Consider the following 23,443-nt stretch of genomic DNA (forward strand, 5'->3'; position numbering starts at 1 on the left):
CTATAAAACTCAAATAAGGGATTCCAATCCTGAGACATGTCCTTGCCTTTTTACATCAGTAGAGGGCAGTGCAAGACCAATCATACAGATCACAGGACTTACTTTTTTCCTCCTCTTTTCTTGTTTCAGACAGTCATGAACTATTCTTTGACAGGGATATAATTGTTCACGTTGAACAGACGAAGAATACCTTTTGCTGCCATGTCTACAAAATCAGTCGTGGACAAGTAGAGGAGTGAGATGAGTGTCTGAAGTTCGGTAAATCACGTGACATTCCTCCAACTACTAATTATGAAATGCAAGAGAAGTCCTAATGTAGATTGCGCTGTTGAATGTTTTTCTATTTATTTCTGGCACTTCTTTCCCAATAAAGATAGCATACGGTCATCCTGTTTGTACTTTAAGATGTTGGCACTCTAATAGTGTCTGAACTGGTCAGTCATGTTTTGTTCTTCCAATCCGACTGTTGGATACATCTGCCTTTTTGTCATGATTTATTTTTGACATACGGAAGTCACTCAATTTCCTCCTTAACGGAATAACATTTTGATCAAAGAAGTTGCGTTGATACACTGCATATATGTTTTTACAGCCACCGATTTCCCTCTATCATAGCTGAATAAATGGTGTGGGGTTTTGACCTAAAAATATGGTTCAGAGCCCTCCTCCACTTCTGATCTTCACGAGGGTGAGCACACAGAGGGCTTTTTGCTGGTTTGAGTTTTGCTTCTCACAAGCTCCAAAGCAGAATCTGGTCACAGCTGTCTCTTTACACTGGAGTAACACATTTGTAGACTATACAGATGTTAACGCATGACTTTAATGATGGACCTGAGGATACAATGAAGACCATAATGTTGCAACAATATGGAGAGGAGCATGGTATGCAACAGTAGTCCAACATACGGAATTATACTCCACCTACTGTAGCATTGTAACTTGAGCCATAGCATCACACACACCATGAGGGAAAATGACATACTGTATGATAAATTACATATCTTCAGTTCTCTGAAAAACAATGCTAAAACTCACCAGGTTGTTCTCAGAGTCTGAGCTGGAGACAGAACTGTCCTGATGGAACATTAATCAGCAATCTGAAAACATTAGCATTCATGGCTTACCAGTCACATGATAGTATACATGTAACAATGCTGTAAATTCAGGTGTGCATTGATGGAATAATTGTTTGATGCCGCTGTAGCATTATGATTGTCTATAATCCATGATGTGTGTTATAGTGGAGTCAGCAAGAGCACTTTGCTTCAAAGAGTCAACATTGTTCAGTTTGGCCAGTACCCCTATCATCTTTCACCACTATAAATAATGCATTTAGGACTACAATTAAAATTAACTACACTATCAAACATGCAGCACACAAAAAGCAAGCACCTGCAAATTATTTTTATTTTCAATATATAATTATAGGCTAACCGAGTTGGGTATTGTGTGCAAACCTGAATTATCATGACAGCACCTTGTATTTTGTGAATTTTACAGTTATTAAATATAACACAAAATAAAATCAAACAAGCTTATATAATTGGTATTCATTTTTGTACATTGTACCATAACTCAAGAAAGGCCGTTGATAGCTAAGCTACCCTAAATCCAGCAAGGTAAGGAGGAAGGCTACAAAGGTCAGTAACATATAGGGGTCATGTTCTGAAGCAATGGCAGAAGATAGGAAAGTTGAATCCATCTAATTTATTCAGGAATGCAGAGAGCGGTTTTCAAAGGGAACCATTATACAACCGTAACATAATGAATCCTCATTTAGCCGGTCAGGTCAGTCATGATTTCAACATATCCAGGTCAATTACTTGATAAGCATATCCAGTAAATAAGTAAGTAAATCCAGCTAATTATCATACAGGATGTCCAGCTAATACCCAATGAGTACATCCACATCATTATATGCACACACTGTAGCTTGTCCAGCAAATAACCATTTGGTGATAAAATCAATGCGTTAGAATTTCCCCCGAATCACAAAATCAGCACCTTGATTCAGGGAGAACGGGGGCGTGTTTACATAGACATGTGGGGCAGGGTTAAAAGCCATAAGATTGGCAGTCATTGGCTGAGGGGAGTGTCAGTGTCAGCTTTTGGGCCCCACCTGCTCCCGCCTCTCTGGCACTCTGTCCAGGATGGGGCTAAGGCCTCGGACCCCTGCGTACGGCCGGTGGGAAACCCCATTCATGGCTGAAAGGCCCCCAATGTCTATCGGGCAGATGTAGTCCCCCAAGTCATCCGGCCTCCTCTTCCTCAGGTGACTGAAGTGGGTGAAACCAAGCTTCTTGGGCTGAAATAATACAGGAAGACAAGAGCTTAAGCTTGGGTCCTTTGTACACAGTATGTACATTGAAAAATAACTACTGTGTATTATTTCTAAAACTGAATACAAGAAAATTAGGCAGATGTCATTACATGTACAGAGTAGTCACAGCACATTATAGGGTAATCACAGGCCCTCTTCCATGGACACACAGCAGTCGTACCCGAACTTTGGCGGCGGTAGTGAGGGGTGCATGGCCGGTGGCGTTGGCATACTCCCGTTTCTCCAGAGAGGCCTGCGTCCCCACCAGGGCGGTGAAGGCGGTGGCCAGGTGGCGGCGGAGCAGGGTCTTCTGAGGGGGGATGTTCAGCAGCATGGCCAGGGTCTCAGAGCTGAACCGCAACTCCAGAATCTAAAGTACAGGGGTAGAGGACAGGGCTGGAGCTCACTCAGGTAGGAACACAACCATTAATAAGTGCTGCATCCCGATTCTCTTGTCTTCTTCCAGAGTGTGTTCCTGCAGATGACGGGGGGTGTGCAGCTGCACACTTCAGAAAGGTTTGGGGAATTGGGACGCATGCATGGTTCTGAGGTGCAGTCCACTCACAATGAGACCTCCATGGACCCCACTGCCCCGTAGGTTGGGTGCATACTCAGCCAGGTCCACCGCCCGAAGCCACTCCATCACACGATGGTTGGACCATTGGATCACCTCTGAGGGAGAGGGGTTCCTCTGACCAGGGAGAGAGTGAAATGAGACAATTCCGCCACTGAGCAGTAAAATCTTATCGTTAAACAAATCTTAACCAATTTCTCATCCATCATTCCAACTTTTCCCCTCAGTCACTCATTTCCCTCCTCCCCCCACCTCAGGGTTCCCACCCTCTCACCTCCTCTCCAGGCCTTCGTCGGAGGCAGTGGGGGTTGAACTTGTTGACGTGGAGGACGTGGATAGCACACTTTATACTGAGGTGATGAAGCTGACTGGTCACCTTCAGGAAAAGCAGGTCATTCTGGGAAACAGTTTAGATACTGTAGTTCAGTAGGAAAGCTAAGGCGTATTCCCTGTAGTTCAGTAGGAAAGCTAGGGCGTATTCCCTGTAGTTCAGTAGGAAAGCTAGGGCGTATTCACTGTAGTTCAGTAGGAAAGCTAGGGCGTATTCAATGTATGGGAACCCTTTTATATTTAATGGTGATATCAAATGAGAGCATTTACACTCAACATTTCTTGTACGATTCACTTAAAAAGACATCATTGTTTAGCCTTACCACGGTGAGATACTGAAGCATCCTGCCATCCACTCGCCCCTCGTGGAACTGGTCCTTGTACTGTGGAAGGCCTATGTCATCCAACCATCCTGCATGTGACCAATCAGAGTTAACCATTTTAACTTCCTTTTAAACAAGGACCATTTTCCAGCAAAATATCCTACAGACAATGCAGTTGACTCATTGTGCACCTCAAATATCACATTTCTGGTAATGTCTGAATATAGTCGATTTTAAGAGTACAGTTTAAGTTGTAGACGTACGTGTAACCCAGATGTGGCCCAGTTCAGAGGACTTCTCCAGGGCTTTAGTACTGAACCCCCTTAGAGCCAGCTGTAATTTCTTCCTGTGTAGCGGGTGATTGATACCCATTTCCTGTGGACACAGAAACATTTACATTAAAATAAAGTTCTGAAACACATGCCAGGTTTTACTGTGGTTTCCCCAAACCATCCATGTTTATATGTTCAGAACAACATGAACCTGATTCCTGCAGTGCTACATGTTCTCCAGAGAGTATTATGACAACGCAGTGTCCATATGGAATCCTGCGGAGACTGAAAAGTTCTGAGTGACTGACAACCTACTTGTGACCCTGAGGCTGTCCTAATATAGACACCATACAAGCAACCATTCTGTATGTTTTTAAGTTCAGAGTAGCAACTCTCTCCCTCAATGTTTTACAATTTTTATTTAATTTATTTCACCAGGTAGGCTAGTTGAGAACAAGTTCTCATTTGCAACTGCGACCTGGCCAAGATAAAGCAAAGCAGTTTGACACAGACAACAAGTTACACATGGAGTAAACAATAAACAAGCCAATAAACAAGTCAATGACACAGTAGAAAAAAGAAAGTCTATATACAGTGTGTGCAAAAGGCATGAGGTAGGCAATAAATAGGCCATAGGAGCGAATAATTACAATTTAGCAGATTAACACTGGAGTGATAAATGAACAGATGATGATGTGCAGGTAGAGATACTGGTGTGCAAAAGAACAGAAAAGTAAATAAAATAAAAAACAGTATGGGGATGAGGTAGATAGATTGGGTGGGCTATTTACAGATGGACTATGTACAGCTGACCTTCTCAAAGTCCTGTGGCCTTGCGGACAGGAGCGTCTGTCCGTTGTCGACCCACTGCCGGGTCAGGTTGACGTACTGGCCCAGACCATAGTCCTCCAGCCAACCACACACCTGCTCTCTGGTCCACTGGCTGAATGGTGTGTTCATATCCCTGATCGACAGAATGAGAGAAGTTAGAGTAAGAATGCTTGAGAGAGAGAGAGAGAGAGAACACTGATAGAAGCAAAACAAGGTTCTCTGTCTACATATATTGTATATGGCCTATTCAACATCTATACGATATGAACAGTATGCCCTATATTGAAACAGGCGCAGTAGCAAACATATGTGACTCATTTCAGGAAACTAGGCATATCTCGTAACGTCACTACTTCACAGGAGAGGTATTTGAATGTAATTTATGTATTTTCTTATCAAAAGCATTTTTTGGCAGAAATGCCTTCTGGAACACGTGAACTTTCATGTGCCTTAAAAAGTAACTTGTAATGCCATCTGTAAAAAAAAAATAATGTTTTTGTTAAATTACGAGCCGAGTTGGTTTAACCATGGAAAAGACAGTAAAGGGGATAACTAGTCAGTTGTACAATTGAATGCACTCAACTGAAATGTGTCTTCCACATATAACCAACTCTTTGAATCAGAGAGGTGCAGAGGGCTGCCTTAAAATCGACATCCACGTCTTCGGAGCTTCGGAATTTTTACCTTGTCAGCTCGGGATTCAATACAGCAACCTTTTGGTTACTGGCCTAACGCTCCTACCTGCCAGGCTACCTGCCGCTAGCCATGATTGGCTGAGAGAATGGTTGGGCTGGACATGCTGAGAGATGATTTCAGATTGTGCTGTCATGGAGCACTCTTCTGTCTATAACATAAGCTGCTAAATGTGTCTAGGTAATCCTTTCTAAAGTGGCTTTTTTGAAAGATATCACAAAAATCTGCACAAGTGTTGCTAAGGCTCTCCACTTTCTGGAGGACCAAGTGTTACTAAGGCTCTCCACTTTCTGGAGGACCGAGTTTTTAAATCAGTGGAATGCCTGGTGGAAGCAGAGTATGATAGCTAAGGAGATGGCGTTTGATTGCAAATGCAGAGGGAGCCAAAGAGAACAAGGAAGGCTGTTGAATAAAACACCTGTCTGGATTACATTTTCAAACTAAGGGCAACCATGGTATTTGTGACAAAGAGGGAGAAGCATTCATCCATGTATACAGGTAAGAGAGACTAGCAAGCTACATTTTCAGATATTCTACATTTCTAATTCTGTTAGAACGTCGTTTTCATTGCCCGTTAAAGGGTACTGTTAGCTAGCTAGCTAACATTGTGTGTATGATCTGTGTAGTAATGTTTTCATATTTCAGAGCCATTTACATTGCTAGTTATAGACTAGCTAACATTGAACTTAGCTCATCGGTTAGCTTTAGCTACCTGTAGATTCATACAGGATAGTTATGTTATGAGTTAGGATTATGGTTCATTGTTTAGCTAGCTACAAGTCACAACAAAAGACTCCACTATGCAAGTAACCATTTCACTGTGCCGTTTACACCTAACAAGCTAGAAACTAAGCAAAATCATTGTTTAGAAAGCTGCTTTTAATTCCCTGGTATTCTAGATGTATATATATTAAATGTATGGGTGTATTGGTGTTAAAATGAACCAGTTATGCTATTTTTATGTAATGTAAAAAGCACCATTCCAAATTGTTATACATAAGACCAAATCGAGGCGGTTGGTCACTATTTGTACAGATGGTCAAACTATCAACAAGTCATCTGGTGATAAGCAACTGTTTGCTAAGGTTACGGTTAGGTTTAGAATAAGTGTTAGAGTAGGGGTTAAGGTTAGTAGAAATGTTACTACATTGTTAATTCATGCCACTAATCTATTGGGGAATTAGGCGGTGTCAAGGAGTTATCCCCAAATCCAGTCTTACCGAACAGTGCTGCCAGACTCAGGGGTCCGGGTCAGTCTTGGCCCCGCTGTGGCACGCAGCCCCCCTCTCCTAAACTGGTTTGGTTCCAGGTCCTCCCCCTGCAGACCCCCTGACTGGGTCCTCCTGATCCTGGAGGAGAGGACTGTATTTGATTTCATAGACATACTGTACATAATATTCAAGACTTGGGCGTCATTCACATTCCTAAGCTTGCCATGTTAGGTGAGGTATATGCTGAATCTACTGTATGTATTTTATTTAAAAAATATATTTAAAGAATATATACCACTCACTTTCCCCAGAGCTTTCTGATACTGTTATTGTTCTTCAAGTGTTCTGGTGAGCCAATAGTCCGTTGACCTGACTCCGCCCCTGAAGACTGGGGTGAAAGATCAGAGGATGAGGTGTCGTCCATTTTCTCTGTCTTTCCTGTAAGAAGGGGGGAAAGATCAACAAAAAATTATCTTTATTTTCTAGTTGTGTATCTATCATTGAAACATATAAAATCGGAAGTTTACATCTGGGCAAAGGTTCTGGTTAAGCTTTCATTTGAGTTTATTTTGAAAATGTGCAATGCAAGAATAAAAACAATCAACTCGTTCATTCAAAAAATGTATTTCTTTCCAGGACTGCAAAACAAATAGCTGATGTTATCTTGGTGAAAAAAAAGTTTCATACAGGCGGTGAACCTTCAAAAAGACTTGAATCTTAATGACTGAATTATGTTTATTGCCAATAGCCTGTGAAGAGAACTAGCACAAACATGTTAATTAACTCAGACTAGTGCAATGGACACCCTACGTGTACATATCCCTGAAATATAAGGAACATGAATGTATTGGAAATTCCAAATTGTATGCTGTCATCTTACACAGAGCACTGACACACTCATTTACCCCGACATACATTTTCCTAGTCCCCAGGTCCAGAACAAATGAAAGGAAATGCACAGCATTATACCCTGAGCCATGAATGCATGACTCCCTTCCATCTTATGAGCACAAAAAAAAACGTATTAAGCACCATCTCACGGCACAACTTCTCTCCTCCATGTGACCTACTTGTGCTTGTACAGACATGTAAAAACTGATAGATGCACACGCACACATTGAAAAGCATTAACATGATGTGTATGTCAATTGTAAAGTATTTTGTCTGTAATGTATTTTTCGATATGTTGTCGAACCCCAGTAAGACTCACTGATAGGCCCACTAGGGGATTGGTAGAGCTTTGCTTTCTCATGTTTGTATTGGAGGCCTTTGGCTCTAACCGACCACCCAAAAGGAGTGAGAGCACATAGAAAGGGGTTCCAGCTGCTGGGCCTGTGCCTGTTTATGTGCACAGCACAAAATCCCACCACCACATCCATAATATGGCACCAGTTACAGCTGGGAGGCCAATATAGATTAATTTTGTGGGAGGATCATATACTCATGGACTTGATTCCTGCCACTCCAAAGTCCAGGGTGGAGTTGAGGTGAGTGTGGTCCATGAGAGAGGGTGGGGTTGTGTGGACCGTGGTCATTTAGAAAGAGAAGGTGGAATTGGGGTAAGTGTGGTCTGTGAGAGAGAGGATGGGGTTGGGTTCAGTGTGGTCGACCAGAAAGAGGGTGGGGTTGTGAACATGGTATATGTCAGGCAGTCAGGAATATCCCTGAAAACCTTTGCTCCGGCTGGGGCCTCGCCGCTATTGGCTTTGATCAAAGTGCCACTAGCCACTGATCAGAGACCTGTGTATTTTCCCGGTCTCAAAATGGAGGACCAGGTCTTGGTCTGATCAGCTATCTGAGGCTTTGTGCTCTGTGTTGTAGAAGGGGCCAGAACTAAGCAGATATGGTTTCTCAGAGCAGGTCTGTCCACTATGCAACATAAGCTACAGTGAAACCTAAGTATATCGTGAGGTGAAGGTGTCTGAAGCACTAATAGACAGTGTGTGTGTGTGTGTGTGGTGGGGGGTGGGGGGGGGGGGGTTAATGCTTCTTTAGGCTTACTTGAGTCTCCGTCTTCACTCCCCTCTGGAGACCTCTGGCTCTGTGTCTCACTGCACTCTCCCTCTCCATTATGCTCTGGGAAGGAGGCCTTCACCGGCAGGGTCTGGCATCGGTTATCTACAGGCCTATTCTGGAGAACAAACACAGACTAATGAAACAATTAGACCAATAGAAAATGTTTTATGTTACTTTTGATTAATTGATTTATTTCCTATAAAATTCTAATTCACAAAACAATCATGTGGTCAGAAGTGTGACCCAAACACAATGAAGAACAGTAATGGTTAGATATGAACGTGAAGAGTTTTGTTCACAGTAGCAATACCTCAGTAGACACTTCAGCCTCTACAGGAATCACCACTACATGCTAGAGGTAGGAAAGGTGAAGAACAGTCATTAGATGACAAGGAGTCAGTGCTGTGATACAGATTGGGGAGAAAAGTGTAATGGCCTTTCTAGACAGATATTCTCACTCTGGGCAGTAAATGGTGTCAAGTGAAAATGTCCCCACTACCTTCGATGAAGATCCATTCTGTAGGTTGTCCATACTGCTTGATAAAAGTCGGGAATGCGTCCTGATAAAAATATATTATCATCTGATTATTCAATTTACAATGAATTATATTGGTTAGTGCAGCCCCATAAAGAAGTCCCAGAAAAGGCAATCTATTCCCAGAGTCTCACCAGAGTTCTCTTTCCTTCTGGGCTGGCAGGTGGGACACAAGCTGTGGGGATGAACTGCTGAAGGACATCTGGACCAGAGGAGAGACGGAGATGAGGACAGGGAGCGAGGAATATGACGGTAGTGCATTGTGACAATGAGGCTTCTGAACCATATTGGGCAGGATCAAACATGTTTTAATCCAAAAGGCACTTTCTACCTTCATATTGTGCCGATACTGAAAACTGGAGTAATTGTCAGTGTATGCTTGGGGCTGAGAAAACAATTTTTTCCCCTATCTGAACATTCCCCTTCCTCTGACCCACCTCAGTCTTTTTGTTCTCAGGGAGAACACTAGAAGGAACTGTCCTCATCACCACTCCATGCTCCCGTTCCTCACTGCTGCTCGATGGAGTACTCTCATTGGATATTGAGAGGATGGTGGGTGGAGCTATCACAGAAAGAGTGTCATTGCTTCATACCATCATGAGTAATGGAAATGTTCTGCTCTCTCTAGTTCATTATACAGTGGGGCAAAAAGTATTTAGTCAGCCACCAATTGTGCAAGTTCTCCCACTTAAAGATGAGGCCTGTAATTTTCATCATAGGTACACTTCAACTATGACAGACAAAATGAGAAGAAAAAAAATCCAGAAAATCACATTGTAGGATTTAATGAATTTATTTGTAAATGATGGTGGAAAATAAGTATCTGATTGAGTATCTGAAGTATCAAGATTTCTGGCTCTCACAGACCTGTAACTTCTTTAAGTGGCTCCTCTGTCCTCCACTCGTTACCTGTATTAATGGCACCTGTTTGAACTTATCAGTATAAAAAACACCTGTCCACAACCTCAAACAGTCACACTCCAAACTCCACTATGGCCAAGACCAAAGAGCTGTCAAAGGACAGCAGAAACAAAATTGTAGACCTGCACCAGGCTGGGAAGACTGAATCTGCAATAGGTAAGCAACAATTATTATTATTAGGAAATGGAAGACATACAAGACCACTGAATATCTCCCTCGATCTGGAGCTCCAAGCAAGATCTCACCCCGTGAGGTCAAAAAGATCACAAGAACGGTGAGCAAAAATCCCAGAACCACACGGTTCTAGTGTGGTGACCTGAATGACCTGCAGAGAGCTGGGACCAAAGTTACAAAGCCTACCATCAGCAACACTACGCCGCCAGGGACTCAAATCCTGCAGTGCCAGATATGTTCCCCTGCTTAAGCCAGTACATGTCCAGGCCCGTCTCAAGTTTGCTAGAGAGCATTTGGATGATCCAGAAGAAGATTGGGAGAATGTCATATGGTCAGATGAAACCAAAATATAACTTTTTGGTAAAAAATCAACTCGTCGTGTTTGGAGGACAAAGAATGCTGAGTTGCATCCAAAGAACACCATACCTACTGTGAAGGATGGGGGTGGAAACATCATGCTTTGGGGCTGTTTTTCTGCAAAGGGACCAGGACGGCTGATCCGTGTAAAGGAAAGAATGGATGGGGCCATGTATCGTGATATTTTGAGTGAAAACCTTCCATCAGCAAGGGCATTGAAGATGAAACGTGGCTGGGTCTTTCAGCATGACAATGATCCCTAACACATCGCCCGGGCAACGAAGGAGTGGCTTCGTAAGAAGCATTAAGGTCCTGGAGTGGCCTAGCCAGTCTCCAGATCTCAACCCCATAGAAAATCTTTGGAGGGAGTTGAAAGTCCGTGTTGCCCAGCAACAGCCCAAAAACATCACTGCTCTAGAGGAGATCTGCATGGAGGAATGGGCCAAAATACCAGCAACAGTGTGTGAAAACCTTGTGAAGACTTACAGAAAATGTTTTCCCTCTGTTATATACCCTTTGTTGGCAATGACAAAGTATTGAGGTAAACTTTTATTATTGACCAAATACTTATTTTCCACCATAATTTGCAAATAAATTCAATTAAAAATCTTTTTTTTCTAATTTTGTCTGTCATAGTTGAAGGGTACCTATGATGAAATTTACAGACCTCATCTTTTTAAGTGGGAGAACTTGCACAATTAGTGGCTGACAATACTTTTTTTGCCCCACTGTACATTTGAATGCAAGGAATGCTTTACCCTTTGGTGGCTTTTCATTAAAACAGTCAATCAATAACTAGAGTAGTGCAATGTATGTTAGGGGAGGTTGGTACCTTGTCTTGGAGTCGCAACGTCTCTGAACTGTCTGCACTGGACTAAGAGCAGTGTGAGCTCCTCAATACGCCGGTCCTGTAACAGGGAGATGAATCCATACAGTCCCTTGCAAAGTAGTTATTCACATTTTGTGATACAACGTGGGATTAAAATTAATTTAAATTGTCAATCTACACAGAACACTAAATGCCAAAGTGGAAAACAAATGTAATAAGTAAACATTGTTGTATAAGTGTTCAGCTCCCAGAGTCGAACCATGTTAGAAAAACCTTTGGCTTCGATTACAGCTGTGAGTTTAGGGTAAATCTAAGAGCTTTGCAAAACTGGATTAGGACATATTTGTCAATTAATTTGCAATAACCATTGTCACTTCCTGTTGAACACAAAACGAGGGAGAGCTCAGTTGTGTTCCCAAGAAAGCTAAGGTAACTGAGCTAAACTACCCCCCCCCCCCCGTAGCTCTCACAGCTCTCACTTCCATCATCATGAAGTGCTTTGAGAGACTAGTCAAGGACCATATCACCTCCACCCTACCTGACACCCACTCCAATTTCTTTACCGCCCCAATAGGCCCACAGGCGACGCAATCACAACCACACTGCCCACTGCCCTAACCCATCTTGACAAGAGGAATACCTATGTCAGAATGCTGTTCATCGACTACAGCTCAGCATTTAACACCATAGTACCCTCCAAACTCGTCATCAAGTTCGAGACCCTGGATCTCGACCCCGCCCTGTGCAATTGGGTACTGGACTTCCTGATGGGCCGCCCCCAGGTGGTGAGGGTAGGTAACAACATCTCCACCCCGCTGATCCTCAACACTGAGGGCCTAAAAGGGTGCGTTCTGAGCCCTCTCCTGTACTCCCTGTTCACCCACGACTGCGTGGCCATGCACGCCTCCAACTCAATCATCAAGTTTGCAGGCGACACTACAGTGGTAGGCTTGATTACCAACAACGACGAGACGGCATACAGGGAGGAGTTGAGGGCCCTCGGAGTGTGGTGTCAGGAAAATAACCTCACACTCAATGTCAACAAAACAAAGGAGATGACTTCAGGAAACAGCAGAAGGAGCACCCCCATCCACATCGACGGGACAGTAGTGGAGAGGGTATTAAGTGAAGTTCCTCGGCGTACACATCACGGACAAACTGAATTGGTCCACCCACACAGACAGCATGGTGAAGACGGCGCAGCAGCGCAAACTACCTGCCCTCCAGGACACCTACACCACCCAATGTCACAGGAAGGCCATAAAGTTAATCAAGGACAACAACCACCCAAGCCACTATCATCCAGAAGGCGAGGTCAGTACAGGTGCATCAAAGCAGAGGCCGAGAGACTAAAAACAGCTTCTCTCTCAATGCCAGACTGTTAAACAGCCACCACTAACAATGAGTGGTTGCTGCCAACATACTGACTCCACTCCAGCCACGTTAATAATGGAAAAAATTATGTAATTGTTTATCACTAGTCACTTTAAACAATGCCACTTAATATGTTTACATACCCTACATTACTCATCTCATATACAGTGCCTTGCGAAAGTATTCGGCCCCCTTGAACTTTGCGACCTTCTGCCACATTTCAGGCTTCAAACATAAAGATATAAAACTGTATTTTTTTGTGAAGAATCAACAACAAGTGGGACACAATCATGAAGTGGAACGACATTTATTGGATATTTCAAACTTTTTTAACAAATCAAAAACTGAAAAATTGGGTGTGCAAAATTATTCAGCCCCTTTACTTTCAGTGCAGCAAACTCTCTCCAGAAGTTCAGTGAGGATCTCTGAATGATCCAATGTTGACCTAAATGACTAATGATGATAAATACAATCCACCTGTGTGTAATCAAGTCTCCGTATAAATGCACCTGCACTGTGATAGTCTCAGAGGTCCGTTAAAAGCGCAGAGAGCATCATGAAGAACAAGGAACACACCAGGCAGGTCCGAGATACTGTTGTGAAGAAGTTTAAAGCCGGATTTGGATACAAAAATATTTCCCAAGCTTTAAACATCCCAAGGAGCACTGTGCAAGCGATAATATTGAAATGGAAGGAGTATCAGACCACTGCAAATCTACCAAGATCTGGCCGTCCCTCTAAACTTTCAGCTCATACAAGGAGAAGACTGATCAGAGATGCAGCCAAGAGGCCCATGATCACTCTGGATGAACTGCAGAGATCTACAGCTGAGGTGGGAGACTCTGTCCATAGGACAACAATCAGTCGTATATTGCACAAATCTGGCCTTTATGGAAGAGTGGCAAGAAGAAAGCCATTTCTTAAAGATATCCATAAAAAGTGTTGTTTAAAGTTTGCCACAAGCCACCTGGGAGACACACCAAACATGTGGAAGAAGGTGCTCTGGTCAGATGAAACCAAAATTGAACTTTTTGGCAACAATGCAAGACGTTATGTTTGGCGTAAAAGCAACACAGCTCATCACCCTGAACACACCATCCCCACTGTCAAACATGGTGGTGGCAGCATCATGGTTTGGGCCTGCTTTTCTTCAGCAGGGACAGGGAAGATGGTTCAAATTGATGGGAAGATGGATGGAGCCAAATACAGGACCATTCTGGAAGAAAACCTGATGGAGTCTGCAAAAGACCTGAGACTGGGACGGAGATTTGTCTTCCAACAAGACAATGATCCAAAACATAAAGCAAAATCTACAATGGAATGGTTCAAAAATAAACATATCCAGGTGTTAGAATGGCCAAGTCAAAGTCCAGACCTGAATCCAATCGAGAATCTGTGGAAAGAACTGAAAACTGCTGTTCACAAATGCTCTCCATCCAACCTCACTGAGCTCGAGCTGTTTTGCAAGGAGGAATGGGAAAAAAATTCAGTCTCTCGATGTGCAAAACTGATAGAGACATACCCCAAGCGACTTACAGCTGTAATCGCAGCAAAAGGTGGCGCTACAAAGTATTAACTTAAGGGGGCTGAATAATTTTGCACGCCCAATTTTTCAGTTTTTGATTTGTTAAAAAAGTTTGAAATATCCAATAAATGTCGTTCCACTTCATGATTGTGTCCCACTTGTTGTTGATTCTTCACAAAAAAATACAGTTTTATATCTTCATGTTTGAAGCCTAAAATGTGGCAAAAGGTCGCAAAGTTCAAGGGGGGCGATTACTTTCGCAAGGCACTGTATATATACTGTACTCGATACCATCTACTGCATCTTGCCTATGCCGTTCTCTACCATCACTCATTCATATATTTTTATGTACATATTCTTCATCCCTTTACACTTGTGTGTATAAGGTAGTTGTGAAATTGTAATGTTAGATTACTCGTTGGTTATTACTGCATTGTCAGAACTAGAAGCACAAGCATTTCGCTACACTCACATTAACATCTGCTAAACATGTGTATGTGACAAATAACATTTGATTCGATTTGTTGTTTTGAAAGTGTATTGGAAAGTTCTAGTAGCTAGCTAACATTTTAGTTTGGATCTCACAACGCTGTTGGCATCAGTTGCTGGGACTGCTAGTCTCTGTCCAGTGATCCTGCCAACTAAGGCCGGGTCTGAAGTTCTATTTACCTAGCTGCCTATCAAGCCAGCTGTGTATTCCTTGAGGGCTTGAATGCAGTCCGCGATGCGGTTAGCCATTGCGGCTGGGACAGAGGATTGTCCCAGGTTTGTGGCTGTCTAGATCCCTGCTGTTTGTCATGTTGAATCTTCCCTGTGACCTGCCTTGTCTGGAACTGTGAGGAGTAACAGCGTAGCCTACGTTGCTAGCTACCATTACAAAGACCAAAGCCGGTGGGAGTACTGTTGAGGACAGTGGTGTATATCACACGTGAAGTATCTTTTAAAACAAACAAAAATAGTTCTAAAAGCAGTTGTTACAGCAAGAAAATTGAGTTGTGTTTTGTCAAAATACTGGTGGATTCAACTAATAAAATAATGGTCAACCAGTCCAGGACCTGAAGAATAGGTTGCAGTTCTCCCAGGTTCAGCTCGATGAGTTGAAACAGGAGAACGGCAAGATGAATGCAGTCTGTAAGTCCTTGAGAGAGCACAGTTCTGTGTGTGAATCCATGATAACAATGATGGATTAATCAATATATCAAGGAGGAACTACATGGTTGTGGGCAGAATTGCAGAATCTCCACGTGACCTGGGCGGAGCCTGGGGACAAAGTGAGGGAAATTATCTGAGAAATTGAAGATGGACAACATTGAGGCCCACCAGACTGGAAAACCCACTACCGGCCGAGGTCGATAGTGGTCAAGTTCCTAAGGTTCAAGAACAAGGTAGCTGTTCTGGAAAGAGCCAAGAACTTGAGAGGAACGTTCAGTTGAAGTCAGAAGTTTACATACACTTAGGTTAGAGTCATTAAAACTTGCTTTTCAACCACTCCACAAATGTCTTGTTAAACTAGTATTTTCCAACAATTGTTTACAGGCAGATTATTTCACTGTATCACAATTCCAGTGAGTCAGAAGTTTACATGCGCTAAATTGACTGTGCCTTTAAACAGCTTGGAAAATTCCAGAAAATTATATCATGGCTTTTGAAGCTTCTGATAGGCTAATTGACATAATTTGAGTCAATTGGAGGTGTACCTGTGGATGTATTTCAAGGCCTACCTTCAAACTCAGTGCTTCTTTGCTTGACATCATGGTAAAATAAAAAGATCACCAGCCAAGACCTCAGAATTTTTTTTAGACCTCAACAAGTCTGGATCATCCTTGGGAGCAATTTTCAAATGGCTGAAGGTACCATGTTCATCTGTACAAACAATAGTACACAAGTATAAACACCATGAGACCACATAGCCGTCATACTGCTCAGGAAGGAGATGCATTCTCCTAGCAATGAATGTATTGGTGTGAAAAGTGAAAATCAATCCCAGAACAACAACAAAAGGACCTTGTGAAGATGCTGGAGGAAACAGGAACAAAGTATCTATATCCACAGTAAAACGAGTCCTATATCGACATAACCTGAAAGGCCACTCAGCAAGGAAGAATCCACTGCTCCAAAACCGGCATAAAAAAGCCAGACTACAGTTTGCAACTGCACATGGGGACAAAGACCATACTTTTTGGAGAAATGTCCTCTGGTCTGATAAAACAAAAATAGAACTGTTTGTCCATAATGACCATAGTTACTTTGGAGGAAAAATGGGGTGGTGTCACGTTCTGACCTTTATTTCCTTTGTTTTGTATTTATTTAGTATGGTCAGGGCGTGAGTTGGGTGGGCAGTCTGTTTGTTTTTCTATGTTTCGGCCTAGTATGGTTCTCAATCAGAGGCAGGTGTCATTAGTTGTCTCTGATTGAGAATCATACTTAGGTAGCCTGGGTTTCACTGTGTGTTTGTGGGTGATTGTTCCTGTCTTTGTGTTTGCACCAGATAGGACTGTTTTAGGTTTTCGCACGTTTGTTGTTTTTGTTATTTATTTCATGTGTAGTGTCTTTATAAATTAAAGAACATTAATAACCACCACGCTGCATTTTGGTCCGCCTCTACTTCACCTAAAGAAAACCGTTACAGGTGGCTTGCAAGCCGAGAACACCATCCCAACCGTGAATCACTGGGGTGGCAGCATCATGTTGTGGGGGTGGCAGCATCATGTGTGGGGGTGCTTTGCTGCAGGAGGGACTGGTGCACTTCACAAAATCGATGGCATCATGAGGGAGGAAAATTATGTGGATATATTGAAGCAACATCGCAAATGGGTCTTCCAAATGGACAATGACTCCACGCATATTACCAAAGTTGTTGCAAAATGGCTTACTGACAACAAAGTCAAGGTATTGGAGTGACCATCACAAAGCCCTGACCTCAATCCTATAGAAGATTTGTGGTCAGAACTGAAAAAGCATGTGCGAGCAAGGTCTACAAACCTGACTCAGTTACACCAGCTCTGTGAGGAGGAATGGGCCAAAATTCACACAACTTATTGTGGGAAGTTTGCGGAAGGCTACCTGAGACGTTTGACTCAAGTTAAACAATGTTAAAGGCAATGCTACTAAATCCTAATTGAGTGTATGTAAACTTCTGACCCACTGGGAATGTGATGAAAGAAATAGAAGCTGAAATAAATCACTTATTCTGACATTTTACAGTCTTAAAATAAAGTGGTGAACCTAACTGACCTAAAACAGGGAATTTATACTTTAAATGTCTGATTAAATGTCAGGAACTGTGACATTTAAATGCAAACTGGAGTTTAAATGCATTTGGCTAAGGTGTATGTAAACTTCTGACTTCAACTGTAGATCTTCCTCCACGGGGACTATCCTGAAGCTGTGCGCCAGAAGAGCAAATAACATATCCCAGCCGTGAAAGCTGCAGAGCGCTTGGAGACGTTGCTTACATCCACTTTGACAGGCTCATTGCCCACCTTCCCTCCCAGAAGCTTGGAAGGGATGAGAGACCCAAGCCTATGGGTTTGTAGCTTCAACTCTGCAGCACACACACCTTAATGTATTAATGGCCTGCTGAATGTATATTTTTTTCAATTGCTTGGTTTGCTCTTTTCAGTATTATGTCTCTCTGATAATCTACCCAGGAAAGGGCATAAATTAGCCCATATTAATATATGTAGCCTTAGAAATAAGGTTAATGAAATCAATATCAGATAATTCATATTAGCCATTTCTGAAACTCACTTAGATAATTTATTTGATGATACAGCACTAGCAATACAAGGGAAAAACATATAGAAGAGAAATGCTAGGGGATATGTTGCTGTATAGTCAGTGCCTTCAAAAAGTATTCAGACCCCTTGACTTTCACATTTTGTGACGTTACTTCCTTATTCTTAAACCGATTAAATTGTTTGTTTTTTTAGATTTGAGAAAAAACATTGAGGGAAATCTGACTGGAGCAAAGTACAGAGAGATCCTTGATAAAAACCTGCTCCAGAGAACTCAGGACGTCAGATTGGGGCGAAGGTTCACCTTCCAACAGGACAACGACCTAAGCACAGTTAAGACAACACAGGATTGGCTTCAGAACATGTCTCAATATCCTTGAGTGGCCCAGCCAGAGCCCGATCTAACATCTCTGGAGATACCTGAAAATAGCTGTGCAGCGACGGCTCCCCATCCAACCGGACAGAGCTTCAGAGGATCGGCAGAAGGTCCCCAAATTCAGAAGGTCCTCAAATACAGATATGCCAAGCTTGTAGCGTCATACCCAAGAAGACTCAATGCTATTATTGCTGTCAAATGTGCTTCAACAAAGTACTGAGTAAAGGGCCTGAATACTTATGGAAAAACAAAAAAAGGTTTTTGCTTTGTCATTTGAGGGGGAAAAAACAATTGAATCAATTTTAGAATAAGGCTAACATACACATGTTAAGCTGTATCCGTACCCATTGGTTGCAGTGATCACAATTTAGTGGCTATATTCAGGAAAGCCAAAGTTCCAAAGGCTGGTCCTAAAATAGTGTATAAGAGATCATACAAAAGATTTTGCTCTGACTCTTATGTGGCTGTTAGATACATTTGTTGGTCTGATGTGATCTCCACCCGGCACAGCCAGAAGAGGACTGGCCACCCATGATAGCCTGGTTCCTCTCTAGGTTTCTTCCTAGGTTCTGGCCTTTCTATGGAGTTTTTCTTAGCTACCGTGCTTCTACACCTGCATTGCTTGCTGTTTGGGGTTTTAGGCTGGGTTTCTGTACAGCACTGTGACATCAACTGATGTATGAAGGACTTTATAAATAAATGGGATTGATTGATGTGATTAATAAGGAGAATCCAGATGATGCACTTGATGAATTTATGAAAATGCTTCTTCCAATTATTAATAAACATGCACCTGTTAATTAAGAAACTGACTGTTAGAACTATTGTGGCTCCATGGATTGATAAGGATTTTTTTTTTAAATTAAACGGTATGGTTGAAAGAGATGGGGTGAAACGAGTGGCCAATAAGTTTGTCTGCAAATTGAGAAATTGTGACTAAACTCAAAAAGAACAAGAAACTGCATTATGAAGCCAAGATCAATGATACAAATGGAAAGGAACTCAGATGGCATAATTATTTGAATGACTTTATTGGCAAAGTGGGCAAACTTAGGCAGGAAATGCCAATCAACTAACAATGAGCCATGGTATCCATGCATTAAAAAAAATGTTTTGTAAATTTAGTGTGGGAGTAGTGCAAACATTGTTATCGATCAATAATGACAAGCTTCCTGGCATTGACAACTTAGAAACTACTGAGGATGGTAGCTGACTCCATAGCCAAATCGGTCATATCCTTAATCTGAGCCTAGAGGAAAGTCTGTCCTCAGGCCTGGAGAGAAGCCAAAGTAATTCCTCTACCCAAGTGGTAAAGTGGCCTTTACTGGTTCTAACAGCATACCTAGAAGCTTGTTGCCAGCTCTTAGCAAACTGTTGGAAAGAGATTGTGTTTGACCAAATAAAACGCAATTTCTCTGTTAACTTCATATGGCTGCAGGGGCAGTATTGAGTAGCTTGGATGAAAAGGTGCCCATTGTAAACGGACAGCTCCTAAGTCTCAGTTGCTAATATATGCATATTATTAGTAGTATTGGATAGAAAACACTGAAGTTTCCAAAACTGTCAATATTGTCTGTTAGTATAACAGAACTGATATTGCAGGCGAAACCCTGAGGAAAATCAAAACAGGAAGTGGCTTCTATTTTGAAAACTCCATGTTCCATAGATTCCCTTTCCTATCGCATCCTCAAGGTGTCAGTCTTCAGACAGATTCAGGCTTTTATTTTGAAAAATGAGCCAGAACGATAACATTGCGTCAAGTGAGTTTTGCTCACGCAACAGAGTTTGGATAGGTATTGCTTTTCCTTCTCCTACTGTGAAAGACATTTGCGGTTGATGTATTATCGATTATATATTTTAAAAACAACCTGAGGATTGATTATAAAAAACGTTTGACATGTTTCTGTGGACATTATGGAAACTATTTGGAATTTGTCTGCGTTGTCGTGACCGCTCTTTCCTGTGGATTTCTGAACATAACGCGACAAACAAACGGAGGTATTTTGGATATAATCTTTACGGAACAAACGGAACTTTTGTTGTGTAACTGGGAGTCTCGTGAGTGAAAACATCCGAAAGTCAAAAGGTAAATGATTAATTTGATTGCTTTTCTGATTTTCGTGACCAAGCTTTCTGATGCTAAGTGTACATTAATGTTTTATCGTGCGATCGCTAAAATTACAAACGCTTGGATTGCTTTCGCTGTAAAGCATAATTTCAAAATCTGACACGACAGGTGGGTTAACAAAAGGCTAAACTGTGTTTTCCTATATTGCACTTGTGATTTCATGAATATAAATATTTGTAGTAATATTTATTGAATGTAGCGCTATGCTATTCAGCGGTTGTTGATGACACTTATCCCGATTGGGGGATTGCAACCATAACAAGTTAACAAATTAACAGACTTTCAGCATGCTTAAAGAGAGGTGAAGTACATGTTGAGTGCCCTGACAAATGACCGATGATTGGTTGAAGGAAACTGATAGTGTCAGCTGTATTGTTAGTGTAGTGTAGTGTAGCCTCTAATATTATTTACCATAATCTGTTGGAAAAAATAAAATAAAATCACACTACCGTTGAAAAGTTTGGAATCACTCAGAAATGTTGTCGTTTTCCATGAAAACATGCATGAAATAAGTTGCAAAAGGATTAGGAAATACAGTCAAGATGTTGACAAGATTATAAATAATTATTTTTAATTGAAATAATTGTCCTTCAAACTTTGCTTTTGTCAGAGAATCCTCCATTTGCAGCAATTACAGCCTTGCAGACCTTTACCGCCACCAAAGCACGCCCAGACCATCACATTGCCTCCACCATGCTTGACAGATGGCGTCAAGCACTCCTCCAGCATCTTTTCATTTTTTCTGCATCTCATGAATGTTCTTTTTAATGATCTGAACACCTCAAACTAAGATTTGTCTGTCCATAACTTTTTTTTTTCAATCTTCCTCTATCCAGTGTGTTCTTCTACCCATCTTAATCTTCTATTTTTATTGGCCAGTCTGAGATATGGATTTTTCTTCGCAACTCTGCCTAGAAGGCCAGCATCCCAGAGTCGCCTCTTCACGGTTGACGTTGAGACTGGTGTTTTGCGGGTACTATTTAATTAATGAAGCTGCCAGTTGAGGGCTTGTGAGGCGTCTTTGTGGTCAAGGTGCGGGACTCTAACCCGGAAGCTTACAAGAAATCCTGCTATGCCTTCCGACGAACCATCAAAAGGGAAAATCACCAATACAGGGCTAAGATTGAGTCGTACTACACCGGCTCTGACGCTCGTCTTATGTGGCAGGGCTTGCAAACTATTACAGACTACAAAGGGAAGCACAGCCATGAGCTGCCCAGTGACACAAGCCTACCAGATGAGCTAAATCACTTCTATGCAAGCAACACTGAGGCATGCATGAGACCATCAGCTGTTATGGACGACTGTGTGAACACACTCTCTATAGCTGACGTGTGTAAGACCTTTAAAAACAGGTCAACATTCACATGGCCAGATGGATTACCAGGACATGTGCTCCAGGCATGTGCTGACCAACTGGCAGGCGTCTTCAATGACATTTTCAACATGTCCCTGATTAAGTCTGTAATACCAACGTTTCAAGCAGACCACCATAGTCCCTGTGCCCAAGAACACTAAGGCAATTTGCCTAAATGACTACAGACCCATAGCACTCACGTCCGTAGCCATGAAGTGCTTTGAAAGGCTGGTAATGGCTCACATTAACACCATTATCCCAGAAACACTAGACCCACTCCAATTTGCATACCGCTCAAACAGATCCACAGATGATGCACTCTATTGCAATCCACACTGCCCTTTGCCACTTGGACAAAAGGAACACCTACGTGAGAATGCTATTCATTGACTACAGCACAGTGTTCAACACCATAGTACCCTCAAATCTCATCACTAAGCTAAGGATCCTGGAAATTAAAACACGTCCATCTGCAACTGGGTCCTGGACTTCGACGGGCCACCCCCAGGTGGTGAGGGTAGGTAGCAACACATCTGCCACTCTGATCCTCAACACTGGAGCCCATCAGGGGTGCGTGCTAAGTCCCCTCCTGTACTTCCTGTTCACCCACAACTGTGTGGCCAGTCACGACGCCAACACCATCATTAAGTTTTCAGACGACACAACAGTGGTAGGCCTGATTACCGACAACGACGAGACAGACTATAGGGAGGGAGGAAGTCAGAGACCTGGCGGTGCCAGAATAACAACCTATCCCTCAACGTAACCAAGACTAAGGAGATGATTGTGGACTACAGCAAAAGGTGGACCGAGCACACCAATTCTCATCAACAGGGCTGTAGAGGAGCAGGTTGAGAGCTTCAAGTTCTGTGGTCCACATCGCAAACAAAGTAGAATGGTCCAAACACACCAAGACAGTCGTGAAGAAGGCACGACAAAGCCTAATTAAAGGAACATGCACCTGTGGAGCAGTCATTAAGACACTAACAGCAATTAAGGTCACAGTTTTAGGACCCTAAAGAGGCCTTTCTACTGACTCTGAAAAATCCCAAAAATAAAGAATCCCAGGGTCCCTGCTCATCTGCGCGAACGTGCCTCAGGCATGCTGCAAGGAGGCAGGGAGGCAAGGGAAATCAATGTCAATATCTGTACTGTGAGACGCCTAAGACAGCGCTACAGGACGGACAGCTGATCATCCTCGCAGTGGCAGACCAGGTGTAACACCTGCACAGGATCGATACATCTGAACATCACACCTGTGGGAAGGGTACATGATGGCAACAACTGCCCGAGGTACATCAGGAACACACAATCCCTCCATCAGTGCTCAGACTCTCAGCCAGAGGCTGGACTGAGGGCTTGTAGGCCTGTTGTAAGGCAGGTCCTCGCTAGACATCACCCACAACAACGTCGCCTATGGGCACAAATCTACCGTCGCTGGACCAGACAGGACTGGCAAAAAGTGATGAGTCTCGGTTTTGTCTCACTGATGAGTCGCGGTTTTGTTTCAAGGTGTGATGGTCGGATTCGCGTTTATCGTCGAAGGAATGAGCATTACAC

The 23,443-nt window shown here is 42.6% G+C and overlaps 1 protein-coding gene across 20 annotated transcripts in view; it reads right to left on the reverse strand.

The window, feature by feature from the left end:
- Positions 1 to 800: 800 nt before the first annotated feature.
- Positions 801 to 23,443, reverse strand: part of ppfibp2a (PPFIA binding protein 2a) — a 37,394-nt gene continuing 14,751 nt past the window's right edge. For 16 of the 20 annotated variants that reach the window (XM_090238768.1, XM_021607507.3, XM_090238770.1 and 13 more), the window contains 15 exons: positions 11,390 to 11,465; positions 9,543 to 9,667; positions 9,240 to 9,307; positions 9,070 to 9,130; positions 8,881 to 8,922; positions 8,556 to 8,685; positions 6,857 to 6,992; positions 6,564 to 6,692; positions 4,633 to 4,783; positions 3,811 to 3,922; positions 3,548 to 3,636; positions 3,169 to 3,291; positions 2,886 to 3,011; positions 2,502 to 2,690; positions 801 to 2,305 (listed from right to left, as the gene is read on the reverse strand). In XM_090238768.1, the coding sequence (XP_090094894.1) occupies positions 2,102 to 2,305; positions 2,502 to 2,690; positions 2,886 to 3,011; positions 3,169 to 3,291; positions 3,548 to 3,636; positions 3,811 to 3,922; positions 4,633 to 4,783; positions 6,564 to 6,692; positions 6,857 to 6,992; positions 8,556 to 8,685; positions 8,881 to 8,922; positions 9,070 to 9,130; positions 9,240 to 9,307; positions 9,543 to 9,667; positions 11,390 to 11,465 (1,761 nt within the window). In that variant the 3' untranslated portion in view covers positions 801 to 2,101. The remainder of the gene's footprint in view (positions 2,306 to 2,501; positions 2,691 to 2,885; positions 3,012 to 3,168; positions 3,292 to 3,547; positions 3,637 to 3,810; positions 3,923 to 4,632; positions 4,784 to 6,563; positions 6,693 to 6,856; positions 6,993 to 8,555; positions 8,686 to 8,880; positions 8,923 to 9,069; positions 9,131 to 9,239; positions 9,308 to 9,542; positions 9,668 to 11,389; positions 11,466 to 23,443) is intronic. The other 4 variants (XM_090238764.1, XM_090238765.1, XM_090238756.1 and 1 more) reach the window with 1 other exon arrangement.

The sequence above is a fragment of the Oncorhynchus mykiss genome, chromosome 6 (genome assembly GCF_057628025.1).
Source record: "Oncorhynchus mykiss isolate SJ-2025 chromosome 6, ASM5762802v1, whole genome shotgun sequence".
Taxonomy (NCBI): Eukaryota; Metazoa; Chordata; class Actinopteri; order Salmoniformes; family Salmonidae; genus Oncorhynchus; species Oncorhynchus mykiss.